Source organism: Rhinichthys klamathensis, unplaced genomic scaffold, assembly GCF_029890125.1.
Source record: "Rhinichthys klamathensis goyatoka isolate OS25496 unplaced genomic scaffold, OSU_Roscu_1.1 h1tg000040l_1, whole genome shotgun sequence".
In the NCBI taxonomy this organism is placed as follows: Eukaryota; Metazoa; Chordata; class Actinopteri; order Cypriniformes; family Leuciscidae; genus Rhinichthys; species Rhinichthys klamathensis.
The window spans coordinates 762501-789419 of record NW_026606587.1 but is presented as its reverse complement, the minus strand read 5'-3'; the positions used below and the strand labels follow the sequence as shown (position 1 = coordinate 789419).

Below are 26919 nucleotides of genomic sequence, written 5' to 3'. Positions count from 1 at the left end.
CTAACATGGAACAGTGCGTATTAAACATCACTCCACCTGCTGACCGAGTGTCAAGGATTCACTCTGCAGTTAGACAGACAGATAGAAATGAATGAATTATCCTAACTAAAATGAATAGACCAAAACGTCTGGTACAATTAAGTCTGAAAGTAAAATGACTTGATTATACAGTTAAAGACATCTGAAAAGGATTGGAAGGATTGGAAACTTGCACTGCAGATAAACTAGAAATATGAAATATTAAAAGGTCAAATAAAAAAAAAGAAAAGCGTAGATGAAAAAATATATCTGTAAGCAAAGGAAAAATATTTTTAAAAAGGTTGTTTTTACAAAAACACGTCAAGTTTTTAGAAATGTTCTGAATTTTGAAATATTTTCAAAAAGTTAAAATGTTCATTGCACCTCACATTTCTGTATACATATTAATATATATATATTTTAAATATTTAAAATATATTTTTAAAATGTAATATTTTTTATTAAATAGCATTAAAAAAATAGAATTATCTGAAATTTTAAGATACAAGACAAAAAATATTCTGAAATTAAAAACATGTTCACCAAGAGAAGCATTCAAGTCATTGTATGTATGAATTGCAATATATTTTTTAATAAATTAATATATCCTGAGAAAAATACATCATGCCATTGACCTTAAAGCTTAATATACAAGGGTGACTTTTTTTATTTATTTTTTTATACATTTATTAGAATAACTGTATACATGAAACAGTGTCTGCAGGGCCTGTCTCAAAACATTATTTAAAAATGTTATCTGGAGATGGAAAGTCCAGTTAATCCTAGCCAAATTATAATAGACATAAAAGGTCATAAAAAGTCAACAGAGCATAGGTGTGAATGACTGATGACCTTTTAGGATGTGTGTCAGGTACGCTAATAACGATTTTAACATTCCGGAAAACCACCGGAGTAAACAACATCCCAAGGGAATGAAAAATCACAAATGATATCTCTTCAATATCTCAACTGTTTCCCCAATATTGACAATAAGATCAAATGGAGAACAAACTGAGACATCTGCTTTCTTAGATGTTTCCCCTGAAAGCAAAAACAACTGGATGTCGAGATGGTCACATTTGTGTCTATTTCTATTACTCATAAGCAATTTTACGAGCAGCATCAGAGAAAGTTTATACTTCAATGGAACATCCTGAGCTTTGACAAAGCAACCTCTGAGTGATCAGCTTTTCCTTTGGGACTCTGTCTTATTTTTTCTCTTTGTTGTGACTGAATAGTTATGTTTGAACTTGACAACCCAAAGCACAGTATGAAGCTGTTTTAAATAGCACGTACTAAATGCACAGAACATAAGAATTAGCATATGTCCTTTCCCGAGTGACATTTCAATCTGAATAAGAGCTCCATCTTTCAGTCGCTCTCCCTTTGCCGTTCCTTCACCTGCAATCATCGCAATGTGAAGTGAACTCTGATGGTCATTTGGAGAGACAGCCTATTACACGAGTCCACAGGGAGTCTGTCTCTGTTTTTTCCCTCGTGTCTTTCTCCCTCTCGCTCTTTCTTGTGTTCTGTCTCTTTGTCTCTGTTATGTGTCTGTCTCTTTTTGTCAGTAAGCCCAGCTCAGGAGTGCCGAGGTGACAGCTGAACAGACAAATGTTGTCTGACGGCTTTCTACTAGAGCACACTCACCGTCTCACTGTTGCATCATGTGAGAGATGCCAAACGGTTTCCACAGCTGCACGCGGACAGGGTTGGCAGGATTTTAAAATGCATTCCACTACAGGGTTTGAATTTTTTCTTCACCACTGGGTTTTACAATAAGTGGACACAAAAGTGAATGGGGAAAATATAGCACTAGTCTCTCAAGTAGACAAGCTAATCATTAGCTTATTCCCACATAATTTTACAAATCCATATTTGGCCTAGTATCAAATGATTTGATACTAGAAGACATTTATCATAATGTATAATTGTACTTGTAGGTACATGTGCTACATATAGCATTTTAGCTTACCTTACAAAAAAGAAGTTTATTCAAGTGTGCTATTAGTATACTTCTTTCAAAAAAAAAAAAAAAAAAAAAAATCTACTTTTTATGTACTCAGAAATATACTTTATGTACTTCTCAGAAATATACTTAAAAGTAAAATGAAGTATAGCTACTTGACTTATACTGACAGAAGAGTCTAAGTTTATTTGGTATATTTACTTGTACTCAATCTTTTGATCGATATATACTTAAAAGTATAATTAAGTTAAGTTAAGTTTCCTAATGCCGGGTTCAGACTACACAATATCAGCCAGATTTTGACACAATATCAGCCAGATTTTGGCACAATGCTTTTGAAGTAGGGTGCTTTGGTGATTCGAAAAAGGACAATGGGCGTCGGGATGCAAGAATCGAACGTTTCACCTCATATAGTGTGTCATAGTGGACGGCAACCGACGCTGTGTCTGCGACGCTTCACGATGTCACATCAGAAAGACAAGCCTGCTTAAAGGTGCAGTCTGTAAGAATGACAGAAATACTGCAGTCCAAATTCAAAATATCGGAGATCGTTGTTTTCCCCGCCACCTCTTCCTCAGACTCGACGCTCACACGGGTTTCCAGTCTGAGGACACGCAACAGGAACGAGCGCAATTGATAATGAAAGCCAAGGAGACTTATAACGTAAGTCTCCGCGTTTTAATATGCTCTCGTTCATAGAGATTTTTAGATGGATACCGATGCTGGCTTTTTAGGTTGGGTAGAATCTGCAATCTCTGTCCCAGTTTGTTTGCTGACTGCAATACGCTGTGTTTTCAACCAAGTGGCATCCCGGGGTGTCGAAATACTATTGGGTGAACTGGCAGTGGACGAGATCTCACAGACCAAAACAAAAACAGACATTCCAACACGGAACGTACATTTCAAAGTAAAATAACTGGCTGTAGTGTTTTTCAGAGAAACTAGTATGTGAACTCAGTTACTCATATTATGGTAGTTTTATGCTTTAGTAGAGGGAAAAAGTTACATCCAGCACCTTTAATTTTTTTCAGCCCTCCACAAAGGGTTCTGTCATATCTGTGAAGTTGACCAATCGGAGCACAGAACCTCTTCCATACCCAGTTTCAAACTGTACTAACCGATTCTACTTACTGTTTTTTTACTTGAATATATTTTAAAATGTAATTTATTCCTGTGATGGCAAAGCTGAATTTTCAGCAGCCATTACCTCACTTTTTCAGAAATCATTTTTGTTCACGGTCAAAAATCTGTATTTCCTGATGGAGAGAGCGATCTAGTCAGGCCCGGCTGCAGGATGAAATGACTGAGGGGGCATGTGAAAATGTTAAGGGGGCTTAAATTTATACCATCAATGAACAATCAATACACACTTGCTTTGGAACAACAGATGTGACAGATGTGTATCGCTTTTATTTCCTTTTTCCTTTTTTATTCAAAATATTCACAAACTTGCTTACCATGTCATCAACTATCTGACATTCTGATTGTCAAAAATGTGTAAGTGAGTGTGTTTGGTCGTTTAAAACCTTTATAAATAATCTTGATCTTGATCTATAACGTGAGATGGGCGCCACCATGTTTTTTTGCGCCGCAGTTCAAAGAGTCCTGTCAGTCATCAGTTTCTCCCGAAATATATGTAAGAAAGTGGCCGGTGAACAGTGAGAAGAATAGAGTAAACTTTATAGTCACTTCCACTATGTTTGTCTGATATGAATAACACACGTTGGCAAATTATATTTGAATAGATTGTTATTACCGCTTCCACAGACATCCGTGTGTATTTTACAAACTCCAAATATATTGTTTTACTAGTGCTTATGTGTATTTCAATGTCTGAAACCTAAAATAAACATTATGAGGTTGAAAACACGGCATTGTTTTGATATATGACAGCGCTGAGCTCGTCCGTCTCTGGCTCAGTGCCAACAACGCGTCACGTCACTGAACATTATACCCATATGGGACCGTACCGCTCAAAAGGTTAAACATTTTATTTGATCAGATCTGAGAGGGCAATGCCCCCTTTTGCCCCCTCGTGGCTCCGGGCCTGGATCTAGTACAAAACAAACTGCATCCAAACATGGATCTAACACTATACAGGTGAGGCTCATCCTGTGCTTTCGTTTCCCCTCACTGTTTTGCCATCCCTTTCTTCAGGATATGTACACCATTAAAAAAGAGCTCAAATCCTGAGGTGATGAAGATGAATATTTAAAATCTCTCCTGCGCAGGGAGCAACCACTTTGATGGATGTTTGTTGGAAGACCATAACCGTAAAGAATCATTCCTCCACAGTCTACTTTCCACCCCAGTCTGTTCACTGTAAAAAATAAATAAACACAAAATCGAAGAGCACAGTATAATGGAGGAAGTAAACTCAAAAATCGCCTGCCCTCCTGAAAGAGGACTTACACAAAAATGAATATTTGTAGTCAGGCTTCAACTGCGGGCTAATTTGCCTGCGTAGTTAGTCGTAAAAATACAGAGAGAGAAATTTTTAGAACGGAACAAAATGATGATACCAATCTGCAGCTAAATCACAGTGTGCTACGCTTCACTGATGCATGCTGGATAATTGCTTTTGTATAATTGTTTGTGAAGGACCAGAGAATGAGGAGACCGCACCATTATCCTTAGACATTCAAAACATGTGTGACCTCTACGACATCTCCTGACAACATTTTCAAATAATGTCACATCATTAGGCTCTGCAGACCCTTTTCATACTGTTACTGTAATGAGTTTATACTAAAACAAGAGATTTGCTAGTACAAACCTGTATGTTTATCTGTAGTTTCTTTCTTTTTTCAACTTCATTGGCATAAGAATAACAGAATGTAGTTACCAATCCAATAGCAGTCCTTAAACAAGACATTTCTCTTCAATGCTGTCACCACATACCATTGATGTTTGGGACACACACTGTGTCTAATAAGCCTCAGCCTCCCTGTTAATATTCCATTAGGTCAGCAGGACACAAGTAATTCAAGCAAAGCAAGCACTAATGTCCCTAAAGCATCAGCCACGACATTCAATATCAACCTGACTGAGCAAGGCCTTTGATCCTGTTCCAAATAGACACGGGATATAGAAACAGACTGTGATTCAATCCACAACATCCAATAGTTTATTTTAGAGACATCCTGTTAATAGACTTAAAGAGCATGAATATACATAACCTGTCTGTGTGTGTGTTGTTTTGCATAGCAATACGAGTGCAAAAAGTGTCCACAGAAGTGAGCCAAAACTGGCAAATCCTCCCCGTGGGGACATTCAGAGACACCATTAAATGGAAAAATGATTCATGAATATGGTAAATCTTATTCTTCTTATAATAATAATATTATTATATTTTAATTGTAAAATGGGAAAATTAGTAATTATACTTATTTAATATATATATATATATATAGCTTTATATAAAAGCAATTAAAGTATGGTATGTCATTTACAACACATATACCTAATAAAATGCAACCAATCATAAAACTGTGCATTTTCTATGGCAAAATAAATATCAGCTTTTAACTGGAAGATTTGGTAACACTTTTTTAACACAAAATTTTACTGTATCGTTGATATATTTTTTACATGTACTTACTGTAGTAAATAACAGTAAATTATGCATAATTACATGCAACTAACCCAAACCCTAATCCTAACCCTATAGTAAGTACATGCTGTTAATTAATAATACTCAGTACTTAAATGTATAATTACACTGTAACAAGGGCACATTCAAACCAGATTGCATGACATTATGTATTGTTTAAAAAAACTACACTATACAGATGATGGGTAAAATCTGAAGCAAAACCAGTTAAGAACCACTGAGCAGACTAAATAAGAGACAAGGGGAACTTTTCTCTAAAATGCACTTTTAAGGAACTTGTAAGTTTATATTAATACAGACATCACAAAAGTCCTGTGAGACGACTGAATGAACAGCTGCCTTAAATGCCTATCGTGCGTTTCAAAATTCTGTACATTAATTAAAGAAACAAGAGCATTTGGCACTTCAGCCAAGACACCTCTAGGGAAATCAAGATGGTAATTAGGAGTAAAGATCAGAGAGTTCTTAAGGAAAAGTGCAGCCACAACATGTACACTGCAACACACACAGTACAGAGATACACTAAAAACCTGCATCAATAAACACAGCTGAAAATACTTTAAAATCCTCTCTGTGACAACGGAATTAGAATCGGAGTTATACTTCTGTGAGTAAGGCATTGCAGTCTTGCAAAAGGATTGCATAGTGTATCCCAATATTTGTTTTTGCCTTCCCAACCCAACTATCTTCACATACTCATCGTGTTCATCACATCAGAAATGTGTTATTTTTGAAACACTTATATTTAAAAAATTTACATATAAATATACGATACTGTATATCATTAACCATTGCCATTATTAGACATGTTTTTCTCTTTGTGGCGAAAATTAATATGCACCAAGAATGCAACTACATAATATTCAATTATAAATCAGAGATTGATGATGAATTACCCCAGCAAAACAAGGGTCTTTACATTTTCCCAGAGAGATGTGGATTAAATTGGAATCTCACCAAGTTGTCCTTTTTCCATTTGCAAAAAAATTGAGGCAAATGAGAGATTTGTGAGAGGGCTGAGGACAATAATCAGTCTCTGGACGGCTGACATATTGGAGTTAATTTAATTTCACTGGCCCGCTCCTCCTGTTCGACCCATTGATCATTTACTCCACCCTGATTCATTCACAGCTGGGTATTAATCAGGCTCAAGTCTGGATTTACCTGAGATATGCCTTAGCTTAATGCGACATCAGGAGTACAAGACAACAAAGAAGGTATTTAATCATGGGAACAAGACAGAAAAATGCCAAAAAAAGGTCACTAATTGAGATCCTCATTGTTTTGTGCCTTTCTATTCCTCTCTTCCGTTCATGCTGTAAAATTCTTTCAAAATGACATGCTGCAGTAGGCCAATACCCCGTTCTCTTATTTTGTGGTCCATTTTAGTTTTATTCTTCAAACCCAGTGGGACTGTATGTGCACAGTGTGTACAGTGCATTGTTTAATTTAAAATCCCTGTTTAAAGAGCAGGATATGATTAAAAATGCAATGTTTGTATTTGAGATTAGGGAGGTGTCATATACTGTAGCTTTCAACCTGTCTGTTGTAGCAAGTTTCGTTTTGTAGATATAAACTATAATAGTGAATCAATGAGAGTAAAATATCACTGATCCAAAAATAATGTCAACGACAGTAGACATAAAAAAAAAAGTGCACACTGAAGGAATATCAAGAACTGAGAGAACTAAAGGCTTAAATAATACACAAGGGAGGCTAATCATAATATGCATATGCATGATGTCGCCGTTTTCACAAATTCACATTTTTGTAGTTTACACGGAGACAATAATGGTATTTTTCAAAAACCTGCACATTGAAACCCGTTTTCAAAAGTTTGCATGTTCAGGCCCCCAAAATGCTGTTGTCGTGTAAATGAATGGCCAAAATCCATAAAAACGGCCCCTCAACATAAACCTGACAAAGTCCCTATCAGGTAATTAATAGTGGGAATAAAGTGTTTAATGGGTGGTTGAGGGGTTAGTGTCGGGGAGGGCTTTAGGGACAGGGACAAGTAAACACCATCCATTTACGATTTTGATAATTATATACACTGAATATGTTGTTATTATTGCATACTGTTTTATGGAATACTACAATCTACAGAGGTGCAAATATGCCTAGTATCTGCCACTATTTGCTCTAAGTATCTAATTTACACCAGTGCAAAGAGAATACTTTTTGTTGCTATTTACACTTAGTGCAAATAGCCGCAGCCTATAGTTTTATTTATTTTTAGTTTGTTTATTTTTGTAAACAAGTTAAATAAATGGAAAAAATAAAAAAATACTTTGACAACTAGCTGAAAAAACAACAACAACAACAACAGTTTATAGTATGCAACTCTGGGCCATATTTGTATGCTCTATATGCAATTAAAAAGGAATAATATTGCAAATCACCTCAAAAGGTTATTAGAAAAAAAATCCCTACGCTCATAAAGGCCAAAACAACAATTTTCAATAAAGAATTTTACTTCGACAATGTTGTAGGTACGGTTTGAATCAGTTGCACATGTAATATTGGCTTACAAACTGCTTTCCTGGTATTTCTTCAGTGAGTACAGGAGGTTACTTCTAAAATAAAATCCAAAAACAAGACACACACTGTGCAATTGATTTTACATGCTTCTTTTGTTAAGAGTAAATAATGGATTTGGCTGCATTTGCTGTTGTTGTTTTTATTTTAAAGTGAAAACAGTTGTTGCAATGTGAGACCAGGAATTTTCAGATCTTTGATATGATTGACATAAAGTGTTTAACATTCTTTTACCTGCCAAAATACAAACTCCACAACTGCATAACTTTATGATTGGGACTTTCATAATGGGGCCAAATAAATAAATACAAAGGGTAAAAATAAACAATTTGGCTATTCAAAAACATAATTACGCCACCTACTAACATCTACGTTTGGCCAGTAGGTATAATTCAGATGGGTTTCAATTCTTCTTTCAGAGCAACATGTTAATATGCTGATTTCTCTTTGTTTACACATTTTTTTCCCACACTTTTTATGGAAAGCTTGCTCATATGGGAGTTGCAAAGTGAGGTGAAGAATAACCCTCAGCATATTGCAGAATAATTGCCTTTTCCTTTCATTACATTTTCTAAGAGCACATCCATTTCCAGTTTAATGGAGCTAAAACAATCATCTACCTGTGAGTCAATATTCCTGCCAGCAAGATTGCTTGTCCTTTTTGCTTGGCAACAATGTTCACTAGTGTTGTGGTGGCATTTGTTCCTCAAACTACATCATTCCAGATGAGTGGGACTATTGAACAGCAGGAGGGAGATTCTCTGAAATGGAAAGTGCCAACAGGCATAACTGAAATAGAAAATCTTAACTGGCAAACAAGAATCGCTCCCATCTCATCTCTATGTTGAGGGCATGGGTGGGTATACATCATTATTGTTGTGGTTGTTGTTGTTTTATCCACTCAGTTGTGTCCGACTCTTAGTGATCTGAAGGATAAAGTTCTTCCAATTGTCTCAGTCAGTGAATACACCAATAGCGTACATTACTGAGCCTTTGTTTTGCAGTAAAATCACTTTTACGTTATGTTACGTGCATGAGTGTTGTGAGATTTGTCTCTGTCCACCCTGCTGAAAAGACTAGGGTCCTTTTCTTACGATATGACGTATTGGAGATTGTATAATTGTGCAAATTCCTCTCTGGATAATTAAGTTTTCATTATAGTACCTGCATTGAGTTAGACATTTTTGGATTCAGGTCAAATATAAGTTTTTATTTGATTGCTTGCTTGCTTGCTTGATTGGTTGATTGATTGATTGATTGATTGGCATAAATTAGTACTTTTATTCAGCAAAAATGTATTGATTTGATCAAAAGTGACAGTACAACATTTTAGACACAAAATATGTCTATGTCAAATAAATGCTGTTCTTTTGAACTTTCGATTCATCAAAGATCCTAAAATAAATGTAGCACGGTTTCCAGAAAAACTGTTTTCAACATTGATGATAATAAGAAATGTTTCTTGAGCACCAAAACAGCATATTAGAAGGATTTCTGAAGGATCATGTGACACTGAGAAGACTGAGGTAAATGTTCAAAAATGTTTTTGAAAAGTCTGTTATGCCAATGCTAAAATTATTTGATTAAAAACACACACTTTGTAAAATAGTTAGTAAAATAGTAAAAAGTAAGTAAAATGGCTTTTGTCTATTATTAATACTAATATATACTATACGATTTAGTTTTCAATTATACTTTTAATTATTATCATAATGCTAGATTAATGGTGGACAGCATGGTTGTGGTGGTCCACCAACTAAAGACCAGCACATAATAATCATAGCCAACATAAAGCATGGATAAACCAATAAAGTCTGGATAATGCCGCTGGTCTAATCTGGCCTTTTCAGGGAAGGGAATATAATGTGTTGTTCTATATTTGAAAGTAGTTTTGCAGTGGCTGCTGGTTCTGGATGCACAGTGCGGTACAGTCATAAGGTATTTCCCCATGTCTATACCCTGGCATTTTCACACCGCCTGCTCAGAGTCCCAGCACAGCGCCAAGACTGTTTTAACATTACACCTAGAGCCTCATCAATCTTGCACTACTGTCTCGCTGCATCTCCACTTACAGTAATGGAAATCATTAAAAAGGGATTCACAAGGAGATACAAGTGCTGTGCCTGTCATCGTATTTCTTCTCCGCTGTACACATAAACACATGCACCGAAATGTTTCTAGGGAAAATGTGGGGGCTTGTGTGTGTGTGTGTGTGGGTCCACCCGGCTGGATGGCAGTTTTAGAAACTGTCTGTGATCCAGTTTAGAGCTATTGAGCTGCCCTAGGGCCAGTGCTGATGATTTAGTGGCTGCATGACTAGGGGTGGGAGGGGGGTGGTGGGTTGGGTTCGGGGCAAAAGGGAGGGAGCACAGGACAAATATAGCAGGTGGGGGTGAGGCGTCCTATCGCCTCCCTGTGGCCAGCCTGTCCTTATGAAAGTGGATGACTGAGGTAATAGACTTTGACTGCAGCTATCGGTCATAGAGTTAATAGCTAGATTCTGGGGAAAGATACTTTGTGCTTGGCGTTAGTATCATAGCTCGAGAGAGAGCCGGCACACGGAGAGGGGAAGAAAATGCCAGAAAGCATTACATACTGTTTTTTTTTTTTCTTCTTTTTTTTCTTTTTCTTTTTCCTTTTACTTGCTATGGTACCATTAGGGAAACCACAGACCCTCCAGGGTTTGAACTCACAAGTCTCCAGCCGTCAGGGTTCCCATACATTTTAATCAGTGAATTTCCATGATTTTTTCCAATGGTTCGTGACGGATAAGGATTTTTAACAATCATTTGACCGCAATCACAAAGAGCAATTTCAAGAGCATTAAATATCTTAGAGCTCAGCATAACTAGAAAAATGTATGTTCATTATAGAGATTTCCCTAACCTTTCCTTGACTTGTTTGAAAATACCAGTATTTTTCTAAGCAAAAAATAGGTAATTGCAAAAGTATTTAAGTATTAAAAAAATACTTAAAACCAAAATTTTTCAAGAAGTTGCTTTCAATTGTGTGTGTGTGTGTGTGTGTGTGTGTGTGTGTCTTTTAATACATAATTAAATATATATTATATATTTTCCCCCTTACACTTCAAGTTTTTTGCAGCAAAATAACCTTTCAATGAAAAGTTTGAAAAACATCTTAACCTTGCTCCATTATACAGAATATTTTGTGCAATTGATGTTAAAGGAAGCTTTATTTATACCCTACTGCCATTTATTTTCCTCTTTTTTAAGCATAAACCTCATTACATGTTAATAGATTTATGCTCAAGCCAAAATAAAGCAATCCTCAAATGGTGGGGGAAAAAAACTCTTAATAGATCATATTAATTAATATATTTACCTTGTTTTAATGTTTAAATATTTATTATACTTAAATTTTCTTAATATATACTGGTTTTGTTTTAATTATGTTTACATATTTTTACTGAGAACAAGACAAAGAATGCTGGAAAAAATTGCAGTGTGATTGTGGGAACATAAGCTGTTACAATTCCATCGCTAGCCCCGGTAACCTTCACCTTGAAGGAGCTCTTAATACTTGAGGCTGGACCTTGCTGCTGAAATCACACTGATTTTGTTCAGCTTATTCACCTGCTCAGGTACCTGTCAACCTCTGCTCACAATACAGTGACCTTGAGGCAAAAGTCATCCATCTTTGGCTTTCAAATAGAAATTTAAAATGAACTAGATTGAAAGTCTCATAAACAATATTTAGGAAGAAATGAGGTGTCATTCCATCTAGTCTTGGACGTCCCCTGTGGCGATGGATCTATTACTGTGGACCAGCAGGTTACAGGGAATTACAGACATTTAATTTACAAGATGTGAATCAGTCTCCTCAGGTATTTATTGCATAAGTAGAGATGCCAGAGTATCCATGGGGACCAGAATAAGATGGAGGCTAAGGATGACATTTAAATTGAACAGAAGTCAACTTAAAATAAAAACAAAAGATCAAAGGAACATGATTATGGAATTCTTAGAACATATCATTTAAAATAATGAAACATATTATGTACATATTATAGATTATAGCTTTTGAGGCCCCTCTGGAATCATGTTATTCAAATATATCTTAGCTTTATCTCTTTATTAACTCTTTCCCCGCCATTGACGGAAATTTCTATAATTTATGAGACAACGCTTCCCCGCCATTGACGTAAATTTCCGTCTTTGCGTGTTTTCACTGTTTTACAGTAGGGGGCGCTATTTCGTATCTTCTGAAAGAGTACTGAATCTCCTGATCAAAAGACACACGAAGAAGAAGCAGAAACAAGCAATAGTATGTAAGCATATGGATATGTCAAACAACATGATCAACAGCATATGAATCAAAACTGCCTAACGTTCACGAATGAAATGTCGACCCAGGACGAGCTATAGGACCGTGAAGCTTTGGGGGTGTTGATGGACTCAATCTACTCCATCTGGCCTTTGATCATCAATCTGAATCCCATCCAGACAGTCTTTGACAAAAACGTGATTTTCTCAGCTTTTTGCTCAAACTGTTTTTATTTTTTTTATTTTTATGAAACTTACCAGCATTTGATTAAAAGAAAGAATGCATTAAGCTAGAATAAAAGTTAAAAACTGAAATGTGTATTTTTTTCTTTCATTTTTAATCTGTTTGTCCAACCAATGAAAGTGTTATGTTAGTTTGTGTTTTAGTTTTATTATTGTTTTATTAATATATTATATTATATATAATATGTTTAGCTTTTAAAAAAATATTCCATTTACACAGAACGGACACACGTGTCAAAATTGTATCCTTATATTGAAATCATTACAATCAAAGCTGCAATCACATTCATGACGCTCAATACATGATGCTAACTGACCACATGACATGTATTGTCTTTTAGCCAGTGGTGTAAATGGCCGAGATTCACTGGAAGACCTATTTTATTATAGAAAATCTATAAAAGTATGAAATGTGCATAGCGTTTGGAGGTTATTACGTGGATAAAAGATGGAAATCCTCTACATATTGAACTGGAACTTCACTTTTAAATCTTTACTTTGTTTCTTGAATTCTCAATAGGTTTCTGCCATCTGTACGTTTGTCACGATCAGCAGCACTTAGCCTATATAATAATTTGATGTACCGTTTAGAGGAGTCTCCCTTAAGTTCTCAACTTTGAAGAACAGATCTGTGATCTCAGTAACTTCCCTAACCCTGTTCGTCTGTATCTTAAGACAGAACCTCCTTCAGGAATAAAATCAGATCACAAGCCTTTCTTACTGCTCAGTGGCTTTCTCTAGTTTTCCCTATGGTAAAATTACTTACAAAGTGTTTGTCTTTGGTAAGACAACCGGGGGAGCTTGTGTCAAAATCAATTACCCTCCTGTTAAGTTGAACCTGGTTCACTGCACAATGGTTCAAATTAATTTTGACTGATTCTGTGCCATACTCTCAGTGTCCACAAGAGCACAACTCAAGCTACGGCGGGTGATAAAGCGTCACTGATGCTGTGTTAGTAAAGTACTGCAGTTCAGGGAGTACTCAATCAACATTCATTCTTAATTGACCACATAATGCATGCTATGTTGATCACAATAGTGTACTTTGCATTATTCTACTTTGTACAAGTCTAATTGTCTTACTCAACGGTGCATTGATGCAGTGATGACGTATTTTTGTAGGCCAATCCAAAGTAGTGGTGAGCTCTTTACTTAAAAATGTATTTCTCATTACTCGTTACTCATTTAAAAAGTAATTTTACTTATTTATTCATTAATATTACAAATTGTACGTATTACTCCGTCAACAGTAATTCGTTACACTTGTTATATAACTTTTCCGTTACACCCCATAGAATTGGTAATTGCGTATTTTCTTCTCAAAATTCTGACATTGCATGTGCGCCTCTCAGTGCATGTTATATTGGTATATTTACATGTTTAGTGAGTTGTATCTCTTTAGCGAGTCATCATTTCTATTAATTTTTCACTGAATTATGTGATCTGGTAAGCATATTAGTGTGCTGTCTCCCTGTGTATTCTCTTCCGGAGTCACTGTTATGATAAAGAAAAAGATCATTTGTTGCCCATATGCCACTCATATTACGTGTTCATAACCAGCCTTGTCTTTTCCGATGACGAAGTTCCTTTACATTTCCACGTTATGTCTCTGTACCTAACTAACCCATAGAAATCTTTTTACACAAGAAACATGAAGCTCACAAAAACAAAGACTTTTGATAGGTGGGTATTATGTATATTGGGATCTAAGGGATGTGGATGGGCAAGCCATGTAATGTCAGAGTCAAGTAATGCCACAACTTACATTTGACCACAATGCTCTTGTCATCTTTTCTGCCGACCAATAAATAAATAAATCAAAGTAATGTCAATATTTATTACCGATGTATTCCAAGCTAGCTTGCTACAATGGTGAGTCATGGAAATTATGATTATGAATCAAGGAATTGGATTGTTTGATTCCAAATCAGTAGAGGTTGAGACTGCAAAAATATCATTGTAACAAACTAAACAGAAAAACTAGGATTTTTCCATAGATTTTTGGGATATTGCTGAAAATAAACTGACCAAGAAAAGTGTATGATTCTTAAACATTTTGTTCATCATGATGATCTTCACAAATGAACAACACTTTTATTCATTTTGAAGCCTAAAAAGCTAGAAATGCAACTAAACTAAACTAAACGTGGGCTACACCACGGTCAAACTACACCAAGGTCACGTGACTTCAATGTCATACAAAAATCACCAAGGGGTATTACCGATGTATTTAATAAAACTTGAAAACTTGAAATGCCTGAATAAAACTGCAAGCATTTCACCAAAAAAAAAAAAAAAACCCAAAAGAACATTGACTTTGGGACGATGGAACCAATTAAAGGTGCAAAAGGTGATTCTATACAGAATTTGTTTTTGTTATGCTGGTTGAAAGTCTCCAAATATCCTGATAGCAATCACCATGTTAAGCGGTCTAAATGTATTTTTATAAATAAATATTTTCTGTTGAAGGACCATAAAATGTATATCGTCCGCAGGACCATAAAATGTTCGTTCAATCATTGCATTCGGTCTGAATGAAATGATACCGTGTGTTTTTAATGTCAGTCAACGTGTGTTTGCATAACGCAGACATCATACGTCATCAGAGCGTTTCACGTATGCTGTGCAGACAGTGAGAATAGCAGGCAAACAGCAACAACCTAACAACCTTTCCTTCTGAACCGACAACAAGTGGCAAGTATATACATTTCAAGTTTGGCAGTACAGTTCTATGATCCGCTGACTTTGCCCTATCCAGATAATTCAGTGAGATTTTACTGTGTTGCCGCTACGTCCTGAAATCGCATATGAATAAAGCTGAATACAGTGCATTATTTACTTTATGTCAACAGGTCAACTTCTGAACTGGAGTCATTTCACAATCACATACTTATGTATGCAAGCAAGCGCTTCTGTTTCTCCCCTCACTGTACTGTAAAGTTTTCTCACAGGTGAATGACACATGATGTAATCCAATAACGTTGTCTCGGGTCGTCTCGCTTCTGGTCTGTGTGTGTTTTGGACGAGGTGTGGCTTTGGATGGCGATTTGCAGGGAGGGTGGGATTGTATGCTTTCAATGCTAGCAGGCGAAAGTTAACATTTCCCAGATCACAACTCAATTCCGCATTTTGGCCTACAAAAAAATGTCATCCCTGCAGCACTCTATTTAGGCCTAGTAAATTTGTCTCATTTTAAGGATGTTTAAAAATCAAGTCATTTGAAAATGGTCATTTCCAAGCCTGTAAAATTCATAGAAAAGTATTGGAAATCTCAATAATGAACATAAATATTAATAGGCTATAAATCACTCGGATTGTGAGTGCACTCCCTGTTAAATGTTTATTAAAAGTCCTTATCCATCACAAATTACTTGAAAAGTCATGGAAAAACCATGGAAATTGGTGGTTAACATGGATGAGAAGATGCTATAGCTACATCTGGGGTGTCTTTCTCCATTGATGGCCAATTTATTCATGATAAAATATTATTTTTACACGAAAAAGGAAACACTTTATTTTGACACTCCTCTATAGACATTCGGCTTACTATAAGTAAAGTTGCACCTACAACTACACCGAACAAATGGGGTTTTTGGGGTGCGGACTGATGGGACAAAGAACCAGAGGTTACCCCGTGAGTCAGTCCCAGAGCTCCTCCTGTCCGTTTTTAGGGAAAAATCGGGTCCATCGGAGACGTCCAATAGATTTCTTAGGGGCCGAAATAACACCACTCACACTGTTTAATCACCATAGGAAAATCTCAGAGAAGAACTGGGAGTTGTGAAAAATATGATACACCGGTGTTTTGCCAGATGAGAAGTTCATCTGTGTATCATCTTTTTACTCTTTTAATTCCTTTTATAACTGTTTTCATTTTCATTGCTTTTATTTTGTGATTATTTTAATTCCTTTCTGTGTAAAGCACTTTGAATTGCCATAGTGTATGATATGTGCTATATAAATAAACTTGCCTTGCCTTGCCTTGCCTTACAACTAACTCTCATTAGAGTATTGGTTGTAGGGTTGAGGTTAGAAGAATAAGGGGTTAGGGTTAGTAGCTGACATGTACTTGCAAAGTAACTTATGGTCAGTAGAATGTCTATTGGGAAATCATCACAATAAAGAGTTAGCATATTAAGTAGACAGTCTACTTATAATACTTAACTAATAACAACTTCATGTCTACGCTCAAAGATTCATATTCAATATCAAGTGATGCTGAGATGAACGGGGATTCTAACAGATAGCTTTCACTCCGTGAAGTAGTTATCTGTGGCCATTTGGAGGTAGTTAGACCAGCTTGTTCCATATGCAAACATCATTTTCCATTGTGTTTAAATTTAAGGTAGGCTATTCATAATAATCCTCAAAAAGGCTGGAGAACAGAGCTTGCATAACCTTACATAGCAACAGGGGGCTTTTCACCAGTACCATTGAACTGCACACACATATTCATCCTACAGAGGATACACGGCCTTGAAACACTGGAGCCTTTAAATGAAATCTTATACTATTCCCATATCAGGTCATACCTCTGTACTGATTTTCCACCTCACCGTTGCACACATACCGCAGAAAGCAATTACTCTTTGTCAACTATCTAATCTATTGTTATGATGTTGGTGGAGAATGGAATGAATTCGGCTCTCAGGACCCAAAGGTAAACAGTATACACTTCCCTATACTCCGCCATGGAGTGTTCTCATGCTTATTTTGGCTTGGCAGATACAATGATAGATGAATGGATGGATCACTATAAAGAAGACCAGATGGAGAGTGAGAAAAACAAAAAATGAGTGAAATGTGTGCACATATTGATTTTAGCACTAAACCTTAAGGTTTAGGTTTTAGTCTCCTCCTCCTTATAATGTCTCTGGTTTAGACTACCCTTGTGAAAAAGAAGTGTGCTTAATTGTATTGAAAGCGTACTTTTTGTGTGCTTAAACTAATAAAAGTATACTTTTTGAAAAGTGTACTTGCAGATAATATAATATAATTAAAATTAAAGACCACTTAAGTGTACTTAAAAGGAATACACTTTAATGACAATATTTATTAACTCACTTAAGTGCACTTTTTACAAATGCACTTTGTAATAATATCTAATTAAGTTTAACTTAAAGTAAGTACACTTTCATCACAATATTTATAAACACACTTAAGTGCACTTTTAAAAATGCACTTTGTAATAATATGTAATTAATTTTAACTTAAAGTAAGTACACTTTCATGACAATATTTCTAAACACACTTAAGTGTACTTTTTAAAAATGCACTTTGTAATAATGTCTAATTAAGTTTTACTTAAAGAAAGTACACTTTCATGATCATATTTGTAAACACACTTAAGTGCACTTTTTACAAATGCACTTTGTAATAATATCTAATTAAGCTTAACTTAAAGTACACTTTCATCACAATATTTCTAAACACACTTAAGTGCATGTTTTAAAACAATCACTTTTTAATTGTGTCTACTTAATTATTTAAAATGTATGTTTAAGTAAAACTTATGATTTATAGTGTTTTAAATTTATTAAAGTTACAAGTTATTAAATGAAATTTATTTTGATGTATTGACTAATATACTAAATAAAATAATAATTTTAATGGAAAACATGGAAAGTAATTCACTTTAATTTCAACTCAAGTGTGTTGTCCAAAAATAATTTGTTCATGTATTTTAAATGTGTTTAGTCTATAATATATACTGTGTGCATTAATATTGAACAAAAATATTGACTTTTAGTTAGGTGAAAGAGTAAAGTTTTGTGAACTTACAGAGTCTAACAACACAATGAGTTAGAACAAATTCAACTTAAACAGAAAAGCTGAAATAAAAATATACTCGATACGAACATGGTGTTTAATGCGCATGCGCCAGAAATACTACGTCATGATGACGTAGTATTTCACTAGAGTTTGAAAAATGGGCTGTTATGTTTCTGTAATGGCGGTGCATGAGGAAACTGAAGCTTCCCAAACAAGAAGAGAACAAAAGAAGAGAACAAAAGGAGCGCCACGTTTGGCTGTTTGCAGATGAGATGTTATACTGCAAAAAATCAGTCAAGTAAGTATATCTTGATGCTTTCTTTATTGAATTTTTTTTCACCGCAGTTGATATTGCGATTAAGAGTGCTTTTTAATCGCAGATAGTAACGTTATACGCAATAGATTCGGGAGGTAAATTAATCATGTTTCCAATAATTTATCTATGATTGCATTCAAATAATGTCTTACATCGCAATGTGCTCGGGTGTGTGGGCGTGTTCGAGGAATTTTTTACGTACACCTTGCAGAATAAACTGCTTCATCAGGGTAGTACTAAATAAAAAGACAACATATACATTTTTGTGTTCCCTCTTATTGCTAAAATAAAGACTAAAATACTGCAAGGTGTATATAAACTTTAACGGGAAAATATCTATCACTTTCATTCATTTGAGCCAAATATAATAATGGACTGTATTATGTTTTATAAACAATTGTTTTCCTTCACTTTTTTTTCCCTCAAGGTATTTTTTCTGACTTTCCTGCCTCTTCGGAACAAATCCATTCACATTTACTTTGGAGAGCACCGGGACATTGACATAAACAGCACTTTCCAACTACTTCAAAACATTTGGTGACAAATGATTTTGGTTTTCTTGTTTTTGTGCCTTTAGATTTCTTCAGTTTTATTTTTTTTGTTTTTAGACAAACTTGAAAAGGTTTAAGAGCTAAAATTAACAAGGTTCGGTAACACTTTAATTAGGTCTCATTTGTTAATATTAGTTTATGTATTAGCCAACATGATCTAAAAATGTGCATGTTTTTACAGTATTTATGAATCTTTGTTAATATTAGTTAATTAAAATATAGTTTGTTAAAGTTAGTTAATACAATTTATAGTCATTGTTCATGCAAGTTCACAGTGCATTATAATTTTAATACACAACTTTTGAATATAATAATGCATTATTAAATGTTTAAATTAACATTAACTAAGACTAATAAATGCTTAAAGTATTATTCATTTTTAGTTCATGTTAACTGAAGGAGTTAAATAATACCTTTTTGTAAAGCATTACCCGTTTGAATCTTAGTGTTCACATTTTGCAGTAGAACGTCACATCACATTTTGTTTGTATTAATTCATGGGTTGTGTGTTTGATGTAGGCTACTGTGTGTTTGCTTCTAAAATGATGTTTGTACTGGTAATCCCTAGGTTATGGGGACCAAATTACCCCAAAAGTATAGTAATACCAGTAAATTACATGGAAAGAATCTTATAAATCATACAGAATGATGTTTTCTGAAAATGTAAAAACACAAAAATGTTTTCTGTGATGATAGGTTTAGGTTTAGGTACCTTTGTATGAGGGAGAACATGATTGTGCATATAAGCATCATTGCCCTCCAGACTCTTTCTAAATTAGAGTTAAAGGGATAGTTCACTTTAAAATGATAATTCTGTCATCATATACTCACCCTCAACTTACACTTAAGTGATCTTATGAATCACTGACAACTCTTAAATAACTGGTTTGTAAATAATGCTATACTTAATTTAGAAATTATTAATTGATCATTAACAAAGTATGAAAATATAATTATTAAACACATTATAGATATGCTTATAAATCAAGAAAAAGCATTTATAGCTGTATTTATAAACTTCTTATTAATGTCTATTAATGCTTTATAAATGATGAATTAACTGTTAACTCATGCTTAACTAATGATTAATAGTGTGCAGTTATTATAAAGTGTTACCTTTCTTTCTTCTGCTGAACACAAAGGAAGATATTTTGAAGAATGTCAGTAACCAAACAGTTAACTGGTCCCATTGACTTCAATAGTAGGAAACATAATACCATGGAAGTCAATGGGTCCAGTTAACTATTTGGTTACTGACATTTTTCAAAATATCTTCGTTGTGTTCAGCAGAAGAAAAATTCATACAGGTTTGAAACAACTTGAGGGTGAGTATATAATGACAGAATGTGTCAAAGTGAACTATCCCTTTAAAGTGTTGTAACTGTTTATGTATAGTGTTTCTTGGGTTTTTTTCTTGTGCACCAACAGAAAGGTATTTATGTATTTATTTTAGAGATTGTTTTGTCAGTAAATGTAGAGGGTTTTAAATTGAATTTGTGTTGATTGTAGCTAGGTTAAGACTTTTTTTTTGTCCAAATTTGAAAATATTTGCAACTATTTTTTTTTTAATTACAAATGTATTTAATTATATAATAGTGTACATGTATATTACATTAAAGTATATTTTAGTTCACATTAATTGCTTGTCAGTATATTTGGAAGTACACTTTTACCATATTTCAAAGTTCATATACAAATGTATTAAAAATCCCACTTAATTTGTTCCAAAAAATCACTCTTAATATCAACTAATAGCATTTAATTTGAGCTTAATCTGTGATACATTTGAAATCAATTACATATAATATGCAATAAGTTTGTCGAAAACATTACACTTAATTCACATTTAAGTGTATTGTTAACTGACATTAAAGTACATTTTAGTTTACATTAATTGCTTGTCAGTGCATTGTGTAGTGCACTTTAAATACATTTTAAATAGACTAGAAGCAATTATGAAAGTAAATATAAAGTTGTATTAAAGTCCCACTTAAGTGGTACCAAAAAATCACTCTTAATGACAACTTATTGCATTTTATTTGAACTTAATATGTGATATATTTGAAATCAATTACACTTAATGTGCATTCAATGCGGCGAAAACATTGCATTTAATTCACACTTAAGTGTATTGTTAACTGACATTATAGTATATTTTACATCACATTAATTGCGTGTCATTATATTGTGTAGTGCACTTTAAATATATTTTAAATACACTTGAAGCAATTATGAAAGTAAATATAAAGTTGTATTAAAGTACCAATTAAGTTGTACCAAAAAATCACTCTTAATGACAACTTATTGCATTTTATTTGAACTTAATATATGATATATTTTAAATTAATTATACTTAATGTGCATTCAGTGTGGCCAAAAAATTGCATTTAATTCACACTTAAGTGTATACCTTTAAAGTATATTATTTGTGTAATAAGTACACTTTATAAAAGTACACTAAAGTGCACTTTTTTTTCACAAGGGTACCACTACATGTATCCACCTCTGTGCATAATGCTGCACCTGACTGCATTTTCAGTATGTTTCCCATGCTTTGACCTGCTGGGAAATGTATCTCGAAAGCCCTGGCAAAAATAAGATTTATAAAATACATTCAGCAGAAAATCAGGTGCTGTAATGATAACACTCAGCTACTAAGTTCTTAAATGGGACCACAAAACTGTTTCTCTAAATAATTCAAATCTGAAATGGGAAATCCAAAACACCATACCTATGAGATCGACATTGTGAAAACATGCAGTTAAAAAGTTATTTCTGCCTGATTTATTTCACTGTAATGATCACGATCGGAAACAATGACCTTAACAACAACGATCGAAAAGATTTCGCTTGCATTGGGTTTGTAAGCTTGCATTGGGATACGATTTCTAATGTAATGAAATACGACAGGAACAGTGCACAACAAGGCAATAAGGGATGCATCTTCATCTCATAAACAATCTATAACAACATCTAGTTAACAGTATTGAGGGAGTTCAACCAATAAGCTGTGAACACTGTTCACATGGGGGTTGGTACTGTATGCACGGATGCTCAAAAGGAGGTCAATCAATCGGTTTGACTCCACACGGTTCAGTTTGCATCTGCTTGCTCAGGGCAGAGATAAAGAATATTCCATAACCACAGGGCGCATGAGCCATGCTACCCACACAGAACAACACTGGTCACTACTGTAAAACTGCTCAGAGAGGCTCTAATGTTTCTTGCAGTGCAGCGTTAGATCAGATGCAAAGATCAATTGTTGGCGTCACATTTCACATAACCAGAGTGAACAACGCACTGCGCGTTCATCTGCGCGTTCATCACAGTGAATGTTTGCTCAGTTAACTGTGAGTTGAGACATACTGCTATATCCTGGCATTGAACGACTCCTCTGTTCAGGCCCAAAACGATTCTCAACTAGGCTTATCACTGTGCTTTCTATTTCAGTGGAAAACATTTTGAACATTTGAACATATGAAACTATAACAAATTAATGGGGGGAAAAATGCATCAGTGATGAGAATATTGGAAACACTTTCATGCATCAAAATTTTGCTTGACTACAAACCAGACATTACATTCCGACAGAAAAAACAATGATGAGTGAAACAAAAAAAACAAGATGCAAACTGAATTGTGTTTGCTTTAGAGCAGCTGCAGGAACGAAGAAGACGAGCTGCACATTGAGGTGTTTGGCCAAAGCTGATCAAGTCATATATATTCAGCTCATGCCAACATGACACCACAATGGCGCGTCCTCACCCTCCTCCCGCGCCGCATTACTTCTGGCTGTTACCCCAGTGAGGAGTAATGTCAGTACACAAGGACAGTTTTCTCTCATTCATGGGCCTGACAGCACTACCAGCTAATGCACATCCCATCTACTGCCACTGGACTCTACTTGCACTGTATAAATGAACAGTGAAGGTGTTATGTAGGGATGTTATAATAATATTACAAATGTGTTTTCTTTCGCACTGGATTCTGGCAGCTAACTAAATCTCCTAAAATCTTCTAAAATCAAATAATTACACCAAACTTTTAAATGGATGCTCAAAACACACACACACACATATATATATATATATGGCAGCAAGTCACTGTTAATGAATGAGCATGAGATTCAATCGATTTATTCAAACGTCTGATTCATTCAGGAACTAAGCATTTGACTGTCTTAATGAGTGAGTCATTGAATCATTCATTCAACCGATTCGTTTAAAAAGATTCATCGAAACACCGCCGTGTGTTGCTCAGAGACGCAAAACAGTGCTGTGGCTTGTTTCGAACTATTTACGTTGGCGAAATGGAGCAAAAACTGAAAATATTGTGTCTAAAATGTAAGTCACTTAATATTAACTTCTTGTTTATTGAACTGTTGTGTAAAATCAACATCACATTTGTAATAGTGCTGATATTTGGAGAAAAAACTGCACTCTTCGTGTGATATTAAATGATAAAAATATAAAATAAATTGTTGCCCCTCATATTGAGTTTTGGGGGCATTATAAATGCATTTTAATAGACTAAATCATGCAGTGAAAGTGTGCACTCTAAATGCACAAACACACTTCTTTAACCTACTACACTACATTACGCAGAGTATGTTCGCTATCTAGGTGTGTTTTGTAAAGTGAGGGATATACTTGACAATGTCAGATCGTTAAAACAACAATTAAGATATTATCGTAGACGATATATATCGATATATATATCACACACCTATAATATATATATATATATTTATATATATAATTTTATATATATATAAAATTATATAAATTTCTATTTATTTTTTTCTATCAGAAGACTATATATTTATATCTATTTATATAATAACAGTGGAAATGTTTAATTCAGTTCAATGTTCAGTATAGCTTTGTTGTAAGCAACACTTTGGTGTCTACAGAAAATTACCATAAAATAAATCTACTCTGAGAAATATTAACTGGAGTTAAATATGTGACTACTAGCCTCCATTTCCCTACTTCTGGGATCAATCATGTATATCTATCCGACTATCTTATCCATTGATCCATAATCCCAGAGAGCTCTTACCTTCAGTCAGGCCTATGTTGATGCTCCAGTAACTCTGCAGACACTGCATTTCCTTCTTCATTCCCCTCTTGCAGCGGCAGTCGAACAGATCCATCTCCTGCAACACTTCCAGGGCTACCTGGCAATCCCTATTGGCCAACATGGTGTTCCTGTCCTTGCCTGCCAGACACTGCCTCATGATCCTGAAGCGATGGCTGCATTTTTGGTCCTGGTTACACTTCTCGGTGGCTCTTAAACAGTCCATTGAGTCTTGGTGCCCAGACTCAGAGAGAGCGGAAGAGCCCGACATGGAGAACACTAGCTCATCTATGTAGGAGGGTGGAGAGGAATGGAGGTTCAGGTATATGTTTTTACATATGAACTGAGAAATGTCCCACAAGCACAACTCTTTAATTAGATAACAGGGTAGAAGTTTACCAAATCTTTATCTATTTATGACTAATGGATCTAGAAAGACATCATTGACTGCATCCACTCATTTTTTCATTATAAAATAAAGTAATTTTGCAATGACTATACAGCAAAACAGGGTAACACTTTATTTCGATAGTCCACTTTAGACATTATACTAACTATAAGTAACTTAGCAGCTACATGTCAACTAACTGTCATTAGAGGATTAGTAGACTGTCTGCTTAATATCTGCTAACAGTTTATTTTGTTGGTCCCCCAACACACACTCTACTAACTATAAGTAACTTAGCAACTACAAGTCAACTTGTTCTTCAAACCCGAACCCTAACACCTAACCATAACCTACCAGTCTACTGACAGTCTACTAATACTCTAATGACAGGTAGTTGACATGTTGTTGAAAAGTTACTTATAGTTAGTAGAATGTCTAAAGTGACTATCGAAATAAAGTGTAACCCAAAACAGTTCAATTTAGAGAGACTATACAGCAAAACAGTTAAATCAAAGCCAGGGGCAATGATCAGATGATTGTGAGATCATTTTAATGACTCACATAGATCGCCTAGCTTAGAATGGTGTCAAAGTACGAAATACATCCCTCAAAGAGTAACATATCATATGCATCGCACAAAAGACTTCTAATTAGCATGACCTGAGTCACCAGTGAGTGACAGTCTTTTTTTTAGCATTTGTGGAAAAAATGGATTCAATTAGTGGCTTTATACTTTCCTCTCATTATTTTACAACTAAAGATTGCCTTTGCTCAATTCCACTTCTTCCTATGTGTTTGAGAGCGCCATATATTTTTTGTACATGTATGCAAATTTATTTTTTGGTCATAGGGTCATTATAACGGAGGTGCAACCCACCAGTGACACCTACAGGTGTAAATGCATCAGAATACTTACCATTCTCTCTCTCTTTTTTTTTTTCTTAAAACTGTTCAGAGCATATCAGTGAGAAGAACCAGAATGAAATATTCAGACACACCCTTGGAAAACGAATCACTGATGAATGCTTTGCATATTTAAAATAAATAAATTAATGAAAAGACTGAGAAATGCTGCGAGATGGTCTAAGAATGCAAATGTGTGAAAAGAAGAAAATCAGGAAAGTAGTACTTTACCTTCCATTTTAGTATAGATATTAATAATACTTACAGTATTATTAATTACAGTTCCACATCAGAGCTTACACTGCAACATTAAAACTAATGTAAAGCGTTACTGGAGGTTGAATATCTATTTCAAAATGTGTAAATGGTTAATATATTGTGCGGACTGTTTAAATATTCAGCCTATGTTTCATCATAGTGCGCAGAAAGGATCAAGTCTCGTCAGTGTGAAATGGTCAGTGATAAATCCACAGTGACCTTGATAATTCTCAGCGTTATTGAAACATTTACTTTACTATGAATTATTTTCTATCCACTGACTCGTAATGAGTCGGATTATATATGAGTGGGAACTATAGGATACTACTTAGATGCCATGTAAAACTATAAGACAACGTGATTAGTTATATTCATTCATAAGGAATGAAATGCAATAACTTGCATCATCATACATTTCAATATGCCAGTACCCTGAACTGATAAATCTTTAATTCCGATATCCATAAACGAAAACGGAAATGTAGCCTAATGCATAGGTTATCGTTGCTTTTCTGCTCGTTATTGAACTTGACCTCATCTTAATTTCAAGTAACTTCATACACTATTATGGTATTAAAATATAGTGTAATCCCGCCACATATTAACGTTGTTACCAGAGGAAAGTGGATAAATAGAATCTGAAGAATAAATTGAATTAAATTCCATGAGGAGATTCACTTCGACTACAGAAAAAAGGCAAAGGGATGTAAATTAAACAAAAACTTACCTAAAAAGAGCAGAAAGCCGTAGATATAGATATACATGTTTCTGTTTCTGATAGGGAGTCCGCGTGCGTTAAAGGAAGCCGCTCGTGCTGTCATATGTTCCCTCCAAATTACTGTATTCTGCTTAGTCCTCTTAAAATACCGATGCTGCTCTAAACGCTCTATGACCTTAAAAATCCCAAATTGTATCCAGCGTTTGTCGGACCATGATTCTTTTTCCTGTCTAAATAATCCAAAGCCTCATATACAGAGGGAAAAGTTCT

The 26919-nt window shown here is 34.8% G+C and overlaps 1 protein-coding gene across 2 annotated transcripts in view; it reads right to left on the bottom strand.

Moving 5' to 3' along the window:
• Window positions 1-26919, bottom strand: part of gfra2a (GDNF family receptor alpha 2a) — a 104574-nt gene that overhangs the window by 77222 nt on the left and 433 nt on the right. For both annotated transcript variants that reach the window (XM_056246546.1, XM_056246547.1), the window contains exons 1-2: window positions 26659-26919; window positions 24365-24670 (exon numbers count right to left, since the gene is read on the bottom strand). The exon at window positions 26659-26919 is cut by the window's right edge. In XM_056246546.1, coding sequence (XP_056102521.1) covers window positions 24365-24670; window positions 26659-26752 — 400 coding nt within the window. In that variant the 5' untranslated portion in view covers window positions 26753-26919. The remainder of the gene's footprint in view (window positions 1-24364; window positions 24671-26658) is intronic.